The sequence below is a fragment of the Lactuca sativa genome, chromosome 5, assembly GCF_002870075.4.
Source record: "Lactuca sativa cultivar Salinas chromosome 5, Lsat_Salinas_v11, whole genome shotgun sequence".
Taxonomy (NCBI): domain Eukaryota; kingdom Viridiplantae; phylum Streptophyta; class Magnoliopsida; order Asterales; family Asteraceae; genus Lactuca; species Lactuca sativa.
Genome location: NC_056627.2, coordinates 71,767,323 through 71,780,181, shown reverse-complemented (window position 1 = coordinate 71,780,181; position 12,859 = coordinate 71,767,323). Strand labels below are relative to the sequence as shown.

Genomic DNA, 12,859 nt, shown 5'->3' with positions numbered 1-12,859 from the left:
AAGGGTTAAAAAACAATTGAACAATGATAAAAAACGTTTTCAAAATCTCTAATAAAGATGAAAAGTGCAAAGCAATTCTTTTTTGGTACCAAAAGTTGAGTTTTGGTGGAGTTTTTAGTCATTGTCGGTATATGTTCTCAAGAATTGTTGGCGTTTGAACTTATCTCTCTCGGATACTAGTTTTATAATTTGTTTCCACCAAGTGCCAAAGTATGTCTCACTGTAATTAGATTGATCTTGATTTACCTGGTGGTGTTTTTGATATTGCTTTACTTATACTTCTTTCATTGCCATGGTGCTCTTTGGTGTTCTTTTTTGTGCTCTTCCATCACTTGGTGTTGTTTTGTCTATCATATTTTATAATTGGTAGACACCAAATTTGTTCCGGTTCAAGATAATGGGTTCTGAGTGCTCAAGATAATTTTTTCCATCCTCAATTATCATTTGTCAAAAAACAAACACATGAGAAAAGATATGGTTCTTTTATTTTTTTGTATATATATAATGTTTATTAATATAAAATGAATATCTTTAATAAAGAGGAAATATTTATTTGTCACTAAATATATACATGATACATATGATAATAACTAAAGATCCATTTCTATATTAATTTAATTCTTTAAATTCGTCGTATTTTTTATAAAACATCCAAAGTTTTTGACATCAAATAACCCTTAGACATTCCATCTTCATCCCAAAATTGGACATTCCAAATTAATTATACAATTTGCATATTAGAAGAAAAGAAAATAAATATTACGCCTTTTAGGAATCTAAAAATATATGTTGATTTTTAGATGTAGTAAACTATTTATGCAACAAATATAATCGTCTTTAGAAACTAATTCTGAGAAATGATTCATAGTCATCGCTTAGTGCGGGTAAACGGCTAGTATATATATATATATATATATATATATATATATATATATATATATATATATATATATATATCCTCTAATAAACTAAACCGTTAAATGTCACATATCCCATTTTTAAACAGACTAATCGACATGTGACAATTTTTAAGAAATTTCTAATTTTTGATTTTCTTTTTGGTATTTCCTTATTTTCCGGAAAGTATTTATAAGGAATTTAAAAAATCAAAATTCAAGTTTCCAATTTTTTTGATAATTGTAAAAATCTTTCATTTAAAATTTTAAAAAACATCATATCCTAATAACATGAATATTCTAAAAATTAACAAGTTTTTATAAAAAAATTTCAATTTTTCCTTTTCTTTGGTAAACTATCTTTAATTTAAAAATTCTATACCTCATGTAATCCAATTTCATGTTTTTTATTTAAAGTTTAAATTTAGTACCTATACTTTATTAGTGTGTCAGCATAAGTTCGTTTAATTTTTTTCCAATAACTTTTTTACCTATGTAATTACTTTTTTATATTTAAATAATTATCAAAAATTATATTAGTTTTCTTTCAATCACAAATACATTTACAACTTTTTTTTAACACAATAAATTATTATTGTTAAATTTTAGTTTATAAAATTAATGTTTCATCATTAACATTTAATTTTTTTAAAAATTATACATACAAAATGCTTAATGCTTAGTAATAATATACAATAACAATGATTTTATCATATATTTATCTATACACTATTATATAGTACATATTAGTTTTAAAAATTGTTTTTAACACCTTTAAACGTCAAAATTTCATTCAAATTGAAAATAGACAATTTTCGTTGGTGTTTGTTTTGCTATGATCATAAATAAAAGTCAACGTCAATCAATGTCAAATGTTGATTTTTTTACAATAACCAATTTTCTCACATGGTCAATTATATGTTGCTTTATCCAGAAAAATGAACATATAATGATTAAAGTTATTGATTTTATATAAAAATTGTAATTTAACCAATAAAACGTCAAATGATATATACTAAGAAGTGTTTCAAAATATAATTTAAAATATTTTCTTTTTTACTTATCAAATTCATCCGACTTTACTTAGAATCTTAAATACATTGCTTTTTACTACGTTGATATTTAATCTTATATTTGTCTATATAATAAAAAATTTACACTTACCTATCGTGGTTTCCACAGTTATATATATATATATATATATATATATATATATATATATATATATATATATATATATATATATATATATATATATATTAGTTGCCAGCTTGGTTTAGAACCAATCCGATTTCTATCCAGCCAATACAGGGCCGACCCGTGGGCAAGGGCAAGCTGGGCGACCGCCCCGGGCCCCCAAATGCTACAAGGCCCTAATTTTTAACTTGTTATTTTGTTTATATATTAACAGCCCATTACTTTTTAGCCTATTGAACTATTTCAAACCCCAATACTCTGATGAAGAACTAATCCAAAAGGTGGAGTGTGGGAGAGAACGAGACTTACCTGACATGCGTCCTAATTCCAAGGCGTCGTAATTCTTCAACAGTCAGATTTCTATAGAAAATCCAAACATTACCATGGAAAATCCAAACGACGTATTCTCCAAAAGCAAGAGTTAACGATCATTCTTCTAATTCTTATTCAAGATTTCAAGTTAATCGTTTTCTTTCATTCTTTTCTGATTTTATGAATTCGTCCACAACAACTGTTAGTGAATCGAATGTTATTTTAGAATTAAGAGACTGATTGTGTCTTGTTCCTTTCACGATTTCAGAAAAACGGGAAACTCTATTGTTTCCCTTCTTGTTGTTGATTTCCTTTTTCTAATATAGCACCAATGAGAAGTTAATAAGGTTATTTGATTTATTTTAGGAATCTGGCCTAGAGGTTTTAATCGAGAGTTCCAGTCACTGCCTCAAATTGGATTTCTTTCTCAGTTTCTAGAAATTTGAAGGTTCAGTTTTCAGAATCGACTGTTAGAGGTGAAATTGATTTCTGATAATATGACTATGAATCTCTGTATGTTCTATCGCTCTTGAAATTTCTTATTCTTTTTTGAAATTCGATTTTTATGAGGTTGTTCAAGTTAGAGACATAATCAAATATTAATATTTTTGAATTAGAGACAGTTCTTGAACTTTATTGCTTAATTTCGATTTGTAATGTTAATATTCTTATTTTTGATTTATGAATGGTACTCTTTTTTTATTTCTATTTCTATGTTTTTGATATGTATAGAATTTTCTGTTGTTGAATAGTTTTTTCAACTACTTCCAGGTTATTAACAAGTATTCTGGATTTACGTAATTCACCTAACAACTTTTTGTCGATGATAAATCTACTTCAGTTGGAGGTCAACAACTTATGTACAGAAATAGAACCGAACAAGTTAATGAAGAAACAAAGGGGATGGGACTTTAGTATTTTTGTATTTCTAATAGCATTGTATTTTTAGTTTTCCTCATTCTATTGTGTACGAAGTTAAATGTATTGCTATGTATGTATAAAGTAGTGTAATATATGAATACATAAAATTTTCGAACGGACCCCATTCTTTATTTTGCCTCGGGCCTCCAATCGTCTTGGCCCGGCCCTGAGCCAATATCTCCATCGTATATTACAGCATCCTAAACACGATTCAAGATACAAAACTTATTCTTTTTTAACCTCTAACTTCTTGACATGCCAAAGCGCGAAGGCCCACTCCATATTTCCTTATTTACAAGTTACAATAGTAGTCAACGTACGTTTTTCTATTAAAATAATGTATTACAGAGGATGCATTCATATCACACCACTTGTTTCCAGGTATTTCTTTTGAATTTGTTATTTGAACTACCATAAAAGTTAAAAAATTACCCAAAATGAGCTAACAAGGGAACATATGTTGATGTATCTAATACTATTTTAGTATTGTTTAGCTCATTGACTGACGTGCTGTTATTATTTTTTATTAGTTGTTGAGACGCGAAAAAGTCTACATCGGTCTTATTCAATCATTTTTGCGTTGATTAGACATGTTATATACAAAGGAGGAGGATATGAGAAATCGAAAACCACAAGAAAAAATGGAGTTGATGTTCTTTACCTGTAAACTCAAACTCATATCAATTTTCCTATGTCTTTCCCTTGGTTTTTTCTCATCAATAACCTCGGCTAGCTTTCTTGATTGCATCTCTCGTCAAATTTCACCAAATTTCACATTATCCGACATTCTTTTGACCCCTAACGACACTTCATACTCCATTGTTCTTGATTCTACCCTCCAAAACCTTAGATTCTCCACCCCAACATCCCCAAAACCGTTAGCAATAATCACACCCTCTTCATATTCCCATGTCCAATCCACAGTCATCTGCTGCGTGGATTACGGACTCCAAATCCGAATCCGAAGTGGGGGTCACGACTACGAAGGCCTTTCCTACACCTCGCATGATCAGACCCCTTTCATCCTTCTCGATATCAACAAACTCCGGTCAGTCACTGTCAATTTGGATGATAAAACTGCGTGGGTCGAATCTGGTGCGACTCTTGGCGAACTATCTTATTGGGTGTCTCAAAAAAGTAATCTTCTTGGATTCCCAACTGGGGAGTGCACATCCGTAGGCGTTGGTGGGCAAATAAGTGGGGGAGGATTCGGCACCATGGCAAGAAAATATGGGTTATCTGCTGATAATGTAATAGATGCACGTATTGTTGATGTGAATGGGCGGATCCTTGATAGATATTCAATGGGTGAAGATTTGTTTTGGGCAATTAGAGGTGGTGGGGGAGGTAGTTTTGGTGTTGTATTATCTTGGAAGATCAATCTTGTTTATGTTCCACCGGTAGTTACAGTTTTCAGTCTTTCTAAACTACTAGACGAAGGTGCTACTCGGGTTGTTAACAAATGGCAGTATATTGCGCACAATATCACCGAAGATTTGTTCATTAACCTTGTAGTACGTCCGGTTCCTGTGCCCGATCAAGAAGGAAATACAACAATGCAAGTAACATTCAACTCGCTATTTCTGGGAACGGCTGATGAGCTCATGGCAATAGTAAATGAAACATTTCCTGAACTTGGATTACAGGAAACGGATTGCATTGAGATGACATGGATAGAATCGGTAGTTTACTTTTCGGTTTATCTAAGAGGTGAAAGCATACATGCTCTCATAGAAAGGAGACCGTGGCCTAAAAGTTATAACAAGTTTAAGTCAGACTATGTGAAGAAACCCATCCCAGAAGACGCACTTGAAGAGATTTGGAAATGGTGTTTGAAAGAGAATCTGATTCTAGCGATAGAACCACATGGCGGAAGGATGAGTCAGATAGAAGAAACTGAGACGCCATACCCGCATAGGAAAGGGAATTTGTACATCATACAATACGTCATGCAATGGACAGATGCAGGGTTCAATGAATCTGAAAATCGTGTTGCTTCGATAAGGAAAGTTTATGAGAACATGACACCATTTGTGTCCAAGAACCCTAGGGAGGCTTACGTGAACTTTAGGGACTTGGATCTTGGTTCAAATGGTTGTGGATGTCGTACAAGTTATTTGCAAGCATCTAAATGGGGAAGAAAGTATTTTAAGGGAAATTTCAGGAGGTTGTCAATGGTGAAAGGTGAAGTTGATCCAACTAATTTCTTCTGTAATGAACAAAGCATCCCACCTCTCGTCTTAGTTCATTCATCATCTTAGTTGACTAGATTAAGATGGATGAATATAATACAACTATATATGCTTGTTGAAATAAAAATATAATGATAACTTTATTATTAGTTCATATGTTTATTTGTAATTTTGATAACTTTCATGCTAATTATTTTACATATATAAACATCATTTTAGATGACCTACCAACTACTTGAATTTCGTCAAAGAAAGCACCTACTTCAATAAATTTCCCTATGTAAGCATCAATTTGTATGACTTACCACCATCATCCATAAATACCACTATAAATGAACGTACACGGATATTTGTGCATACGTTTTTTTTTTTGGTCGTAGCTACTTCATTGTATTTCATGATAACGACTTATCTGACTAAAGAAATTTTTTTTTTCATTCATTTTAAGTCTTTTTTTATATTTAGAAAATATCATTGATGATTTAGGAGTCTTTTCTTAAATACCCAAAATATAAATATAAATACAATTTTGTTACCTCCTATTATCTATTTTTAATATTTCATTTAATTGTATTAAAAAATCTATTCAAATATATTTTAAAAATTTTTTTTAAATTTTTTTTAAATATCTTTCTTTTATATATATATATATATATATATATATATATATATATATATATATATATATATATATATATATATATATATATATATATATATATATATAAAAGCATTAAAACATAACTTACCAACCACCATAACTAATACAAGTGAAAATTATTATGATGATAATTCAAACAGTATCATCACCGCACTTAAATCCCTTTTAAGTTTTCGCATACAAGAATGTCAAGGTGACAGAATCATCAGACGTTTACACAAATATTTAAAAGATACACAAAAATCTTTTTATAAAAATAAATATGTATAAACATTTACACAAATATTTAAAAGATACATACATTTAGGGCTAGTGACGCAACTTGTTGTCCGTTTGTCTTCAATCGATATGTATTGAACTGACAATTGATTATTATTATTATTATTATTAATTAATAAGAATTTTAAAAGGATTTAAATTTATAAATATATTTTTTTTTCTCTTAGAACTTTCTGATATTAAAAATTTATTTTGTAAGTCCATTCTTAATAATCCGCTTTTTATACTGATCAAAAGCAGTTAAACTATTAAGCGTGATCTTTAGTTTTCTTAGAAAGTTCAATCATCTTCATGTGTTCATAACAAAGAATGTCAAGTGAATACAAATATAAGCACTTGCACCACCATTTTTGTAAGGTGCAAAGTTCAAAAAGGGAAAAAAAAATTCTCTTAAACTTTTGAGATTTTAACAAAGGGCTTGTGTTTTATGTTCTTAGAGACAAATTATTGTTTTAAACTTTTACGCATCATTGAAATGTTTTTGTAATATTCCTATTAAATTGAAATTATGGTTTATGAAAACTTGAAAATGATTGAAGGTGCAAGTGAAAATAATGTTTAAATGATAGTCATGTAATTTCCGCTTATTATAATTACAGTGGTTAGTAAGTCCTATTTTAATTGTTAATTATTTTTTTTTATCGATATAAGAAATAGATTTATAAAATAAGATTTTATAAAAATGAAAATTTTACAAATTAGTAGATTTTTTTAATAAAGTTAAAACGAAAGATTAAGAAGAAGTAACGAATTATCATATTACAAAATTATACTTTTCATCACCTATAGTCACATTCCTTTTTATGTTTACATAATTTACCAGTGAACTTATTTTTTTTTTTGTTGAAAAATACTTGTATGATTTACAATATCCAATCATAATGATATTTCTTGCAATAAAAAAATGAGTTTCTGGTAATTAAGGGATATAGAAAAAGAGAAAAGTGATTAAATGTTAACCAAACTGAAAGTTAGTTACCTTTATAAGTCATTTTTCCTAAAAGTATATAAATGTTGGTTTTGTAGTTTTTGGCAACCCGAATAGTATTTAATGAACTTTTGTAAATAATAGTTTTCACTTAACTATTGATTATATTAGCTATTTTGTAGAATGGCGGACATGCATTAAAATAAAAAGCATGAAGCAGGAAGCTAGCAAATACATAGTTAAAAGAAATAGATAGGATGTCACAAACATCAAAAACAAAGAAAATATACATACTACAACAATCATCATAGAAATAGCTACATGAACACAAGTATTATCCCTTCCATATAGACAATACCAAAACACCGAACTTTATAGAGGCATATTGGCAACCACAAATAAAGACGAATTATAACAACAAAGTTTATGATGATTTTCATTTGAGCAACATCTGTTATGGAAATGAAGAAATAAATATAATGACTAAAGTGAAAAGCAACCACCTTTACAACTATCCAACCAAAAATGGTCGCATAAATTCACCATGACATCAACTATAGTAGGTATACAACCGTACTTTAAAGGAAACGACATCACAACTTGACTCAGCAACAAAATTATTCAAAGTTTATAGTATCAGGTTTTTTAAATCTCAACTTTCATATTAATCATTTAAAATTTGAATGTAAACTACATTTTATATGTTGTAGGTAAAATTGTATGTGTAATATTTTACTATTAGGCTAAGGGTCTGTTTAAAAGCCTTTTAATTTCTCGTCTTACTTTCATTTCTATCCTCTTAAAAGAATGGATCTTAAAAATTTAGACATATTAATAAGATCTTTAAAGTTCAGATCCTGCCAAACAACTCTGAAGTTAAGTTTATAAGTTACATGTTATAGGCTAAGGAGTCGACTAGATCGAAGTTGGAAGAAGTTGACATGAGGCCATAATTTGTAAAAGTCAAAAGTCAAATAATGGGCCAATGCCCAACATATAGCCCAACATAGTCGACGAGTTTGTTGAAGATTACCTTGGAACTCGGTGAGTCTGTTCTTAGACTCGGCGAGTCTGGTCCCAGAACCTAATCTCTTTTGGGTTAAAGCTTTGGATTAGTGAGCCGGTTGGCGACACGGTGAGTTGGTCAGGATGGGACTCAAAGATCGTTGGACTCTACGAGTCTTGGGGCAACTCGGCGAGTTAAGTTGTGATATGAGAGTTTTCTGGGTGTGGGAACTCGGCGAGTCGACGGGGTGACTCGGTGAGTAGAAGTCAACCAGGAAGGTTAGCTTTGTCTGAGGACTTTCACTTTGACCAAGAATTGACCAGTTTGACTTCCAAGGGTATTTTGGTAATTCTGGTATTTATGGAATTGTTTCTTTGGTAGTGTTCTGAGGTGAAGTTCGTGTCGGTGGTCAGAGCAGCTTGGTCTTATCTCTTCAGTCGGCAATTGCATGTGAGGTATCCTCACTATATCGACAGGGTCTACGACACCAAGGTCGGCCCTTTATCGGATGGAAATCTGGGTACTGCTTGTTATGTTATTGCTTTGCTAGACCTGCACCCTGGTATTTAGGGTAATGCTATGTTAGTGACCTGGTTAAGGTCGGTACCCGGTATATAGGGTAATGTTATCCTAGTGACCGGTTAGGTCGGAGTCCTGGTTAGGATGTTGATATGTTATATGATCTGTTAGACCGTTTGTCTGGTTAAGGATTTGTTATGTGATTAATTGTTTTATGTGCACATGGTTGTTTGACGGGGGTTTGGGTTAAGGCGGGTCCTGCTTTGTGCTATAGGCTAACATACCCAGGGCGGACCAGATATTACGAAGGCCCAGTGAGCGATCCGGATAGGCTGAAGGCCCCAAGAGGGCGGACCAGACGTGCCGAGGCTCGGAGAGTGGACTAGACTGGCTGAAGGCCCGGTGCGGGCGGACCAGTCATAGTGTAGACTCAAAGTGTGAACCAGGTGGATTGAAGGCCCGGTGTGGACGGACCAATCACACTGTAGACTCGATATACGTGGCTGGACTTGGAGGGTGGACCAGGTGGACTGAAGGCTCGGTGCGGCGGACCAGTCCCACAGTAGACCCGATGTGCCTGGCTGTTCTATTTGTGATATGTTATGAGTATGTTTATGTGTGTTTGGTATTTTCGGGGTAACTCACTAAGCTTTTGGGCTTACAGTTTAGTGTTTTGTTTCAGGTACTTGAGGAGATCGTGGCAAGGCGAAGGCGTGATCGTACCGCTCCTCATGTTTTATGATTTATGTGATATGGTTTTGGGGGATACTATGATGTTTAAACTATTTTGAAAATAAGATGTATGAATTTAATGGTTTTTGAATGAATTAAAATGTTTTAATTTGGCTTAAATTTTACAGTCATTACAAGATGGTATCAGAGCCTTGGTTTGAGTTAATTGGTGGAACATTCATGTGAATCCAGTCTCAAATCAAGGAGGGATTTTCAAAATGGTTTTCAAAAAGGTTTTTTCGAAATAAGTAAAGGAGGACGCAGAGGGAACGATCAACCGGAGCCAGTAAGTAGACCCCAAAATACCATACAAGTTGTTTGATTATGTGATATGTTAGAACAGCATGCTAGTACTAGGTTAGGGACTTTCAGGAATTGCATGATAGAATTGCCTGATTATATGATGCCTACTAGCCTAGGGTTTCCTTGTATGAAATTGACATCATTACTCTAGTTGCTTAGTGTATGCATCACGGTTACATATAACCAAGATCTTATAGCCTGAGAATGTTTGATTTGGCCTTATGTTCGGTTCTTGTTTGATTAGGAACTTAAGGTAGGATCAGATATTCGAAAGTCTCTAGGGTCCAGCATTGTGTATGACTAGCATGCACTAGTGCTACAGGGTTGGTGGAAGTTTCATGAATGGGAGTGTTGCGTGAGAATGGTAGGTCGGTTATGGGATGATGGTGCTCCTCTAGGAGTCGAGTGTTCGTTATGTATATGCTATTGTTAGGGTGTTGTGGTGATACTTGATAAAAATATGGGTAGGTGTAGAAGGTAGTATGGGCCCGTACTACTAAAAGCACGGGACCCATACGCGTGTCAAGGAAGTCACAACCCCTAGGGTTTTGTTTGGAGCTGGTTCTCGGGGTTATTATGAGGAATGCCTAATATCTTGTGATGTATTTGCAGTATGGAGATTACGAGATGTCTCGAGGCAGGATCCGGTTTGGGATCGGGATCAGGAGAGGGTGATCAGGGTGGATCGGTACCACCTGAGGTCATTGGTCAGATGGGTACGAACGAGTTGGATGCCAGGATTCGTGAGATACTACATGATGAATTTCCTGCTATGTCCCGACTGAGTTTCCGAAGATGTTTGGGTCGATCAAGACCGCCATGGTTGAGTACTTTGATGAGTGCTATGCAGCTCTTGCAGAGGCGGCTGCCGCGGCAGCTATAGCAGCTGTAACAGTGGCAGGAGGAGGATCTGGTCGAGGTTTTCAGTATCGGGACTTCGATAATACGAAGCCCCTACTTTCGATGGAGTTCAGGATCCGATCATTGCTATGAGGTGGTTGTCAGACGTGGAGGGTTGTTTCTTCACGTGTTCATGCCCTGCGGATCAAAGGGTGAGATGTGCTCTGAACCTTTTGAGGCTCGGGGCGAAGGATTGGTGGAGGTTGACTACGGGATCTTATTCGGATGCGCAGCGGGCTGCGGTTACTTAGGATCAATTTCGAGAGATGTTCAGCACTCGTTATGTTCCACAGGTTGAGAAAGAGAGGTTGGCTCAGGAATTACTGGAGATGAAGCAGGATTCAGAGTCAGTGACGGAGATCACCAGGATGTTCACTAAGAAGGCAATGTTTTGCCCGGATTTCGCTTCGGAGCAGGCTCAGATGTACCGATATCTAAGTATGATCAAAAGGGACATCAGGCAGTTTGTATCCACGCAGAGGTGTGATACATTGTTAGAACTGCAGGAGGTTGCCAGGCGGCGGGAGTTAGAGATGGAGTTGCAGTTGTGAGAGCAGAGGCAGGCCCCGGTGCAGTCGCAGCCGGCGCCGAAACGGTCCAAGATCGTTGACTCTAGGGCTGGAGGTCAGAGCAGCCGCACTTGTGAGAAGTGTGGGAAGGGTCATGCCGGGGTTTGTAGGTCCAGTGGTGAGTGTTGCAAGTGTGAGAAAGAGGGGCATTATGCGAGGGATTGTCGTCAGTCGGTTGCAGCTCAAGATATGAGGATCTGTTATCATTGTCATCAGGTTGGACACTTGAAGGTCAACTGTCCACAACTTGTTGCAAGACCGGTGCAGGCTCCAGCACCGGCCACATTGAGGATTATGGGTGGAGGTCAGGGTGGAGCGGAGCCTACGAGGGCTCAGGGATGCGCTTTCCAGCTTATAGCAGAGGAGGTCAGGGCAGAGCCAAATGCAGCTGCGGGTATATATCCATTTTGATGGCTTGTTATCTTGTTGATTATGTGGTATTGTAAATATGTTTGCCTTTTGCACATGATTCATAGTATGTTTGGGGATCTTAGTAGTTAGGAGTTGTAGTTGGTTATCATTTAGAAGGATTCTTGGTCGAAAGGTAAGGTATATGATCTCGTTGCTTGGAATAGCAACAGCGTTGCGAGAAGTGTTCAGTTGAGATTCAAATTTCCTTGGAGTTCGGGATATACGGTGTCGGGAGAGTGACCTGTGGAGGTTGCTCACTCCGGAGGGATTTGGTTCCTGGAGTTGAAGGGGAAACTTTATCAAGTTATGCCGGTTTGTTAGCGGAAGTTAGTAGTGGGTACACTAAGTGGGGAGAATTGGAAAATTCTCTGGTGAAACAGCAAGCATCCAGGGTTGGTTAGTTGTTTGGATTTATTAATGTTGTTAGGCGAGAGTGTGGCATGATTGGAGCAAGTGATAGTCAAGTGGGCAGGGAATAGACCATGGTTTCAGGAAACGTAGTTGGTTGATGTAAGGCCTGGGTTAGGCCTTGGAAAGGATTTCGGGAACGGAACTGGAGTTCGGAACCCCAAGAGGGCTAGAACAGATTTCATGGGAGAGATTCCCGGGAAGGATAGTTCAGGGTGGCGTACGACAGTTTTGAGCGGTCCAGATAGGCTAAAGGCCGGAAGGCGTACCAGTTAGGCCGAAGCCTCAGGAAATGGTCCAGACAGGCTGAAGGCCCAGGAGGGCGGTCCAGACATGCTGAAGGTTCCGAGAGTGGTCCAGATTGGCTGAAGGCCTGGAAAGGCGGTCAAGTCATGCTGAAGACTCTGTATGTGTTAGTGGATCGGTATGAGGAGAATAAGTGAATATATCGCCATAAATGGTAATCAATATGGTCTGGCCCCAAGTATTGATCATGATGATGGAGTTGGCTAGAGGCCATGCGTGGGCCTAGTTAGTATGTGATCGGATTCGGAGTATATGGGAGTTAAAGATTAACAGTTGCTTTACATGGATAATGTAGAGTGGAGTTTAGCACAGTGGCACT

At 35.5% G+C, this 12,859-nt stretch overlaps 1 protein-coding gene across 1 annotated transcript; it reads left to right on the top strand.

The window, feature by feature from the left end:
* The first annotated feature begins 3,914 nt into the window (after positions 1–3,914).
* Positions 3,915–5,672, top strand: LOC111898380 (tetrahydroberberine oxidase). Its single transcript, XM_023894301.3, has one exon. It carries the CDS (start codon positions 3,917–3,919, stop codon positions 5,585–5,587), a length of 1,671 nt encoding a protein of 556 aa, XP_023750069.2. The 5' UTR covers positions 3,915–3,916; the 3' UTR covers positions 5,588–5,672.
* Positions 5,673–12,859: the final 7,187 nt, after the last annotated feature.

What these genes read in the sequence shown, in the direction of transcription:
- LOC111898380 (XM_023894301.3), top strand. Translation starts at nt 3,917, where the DNA reads ATGTTATATACAAAGGAGGAGGATATGAGAAATCGAAAACCACAAGAA.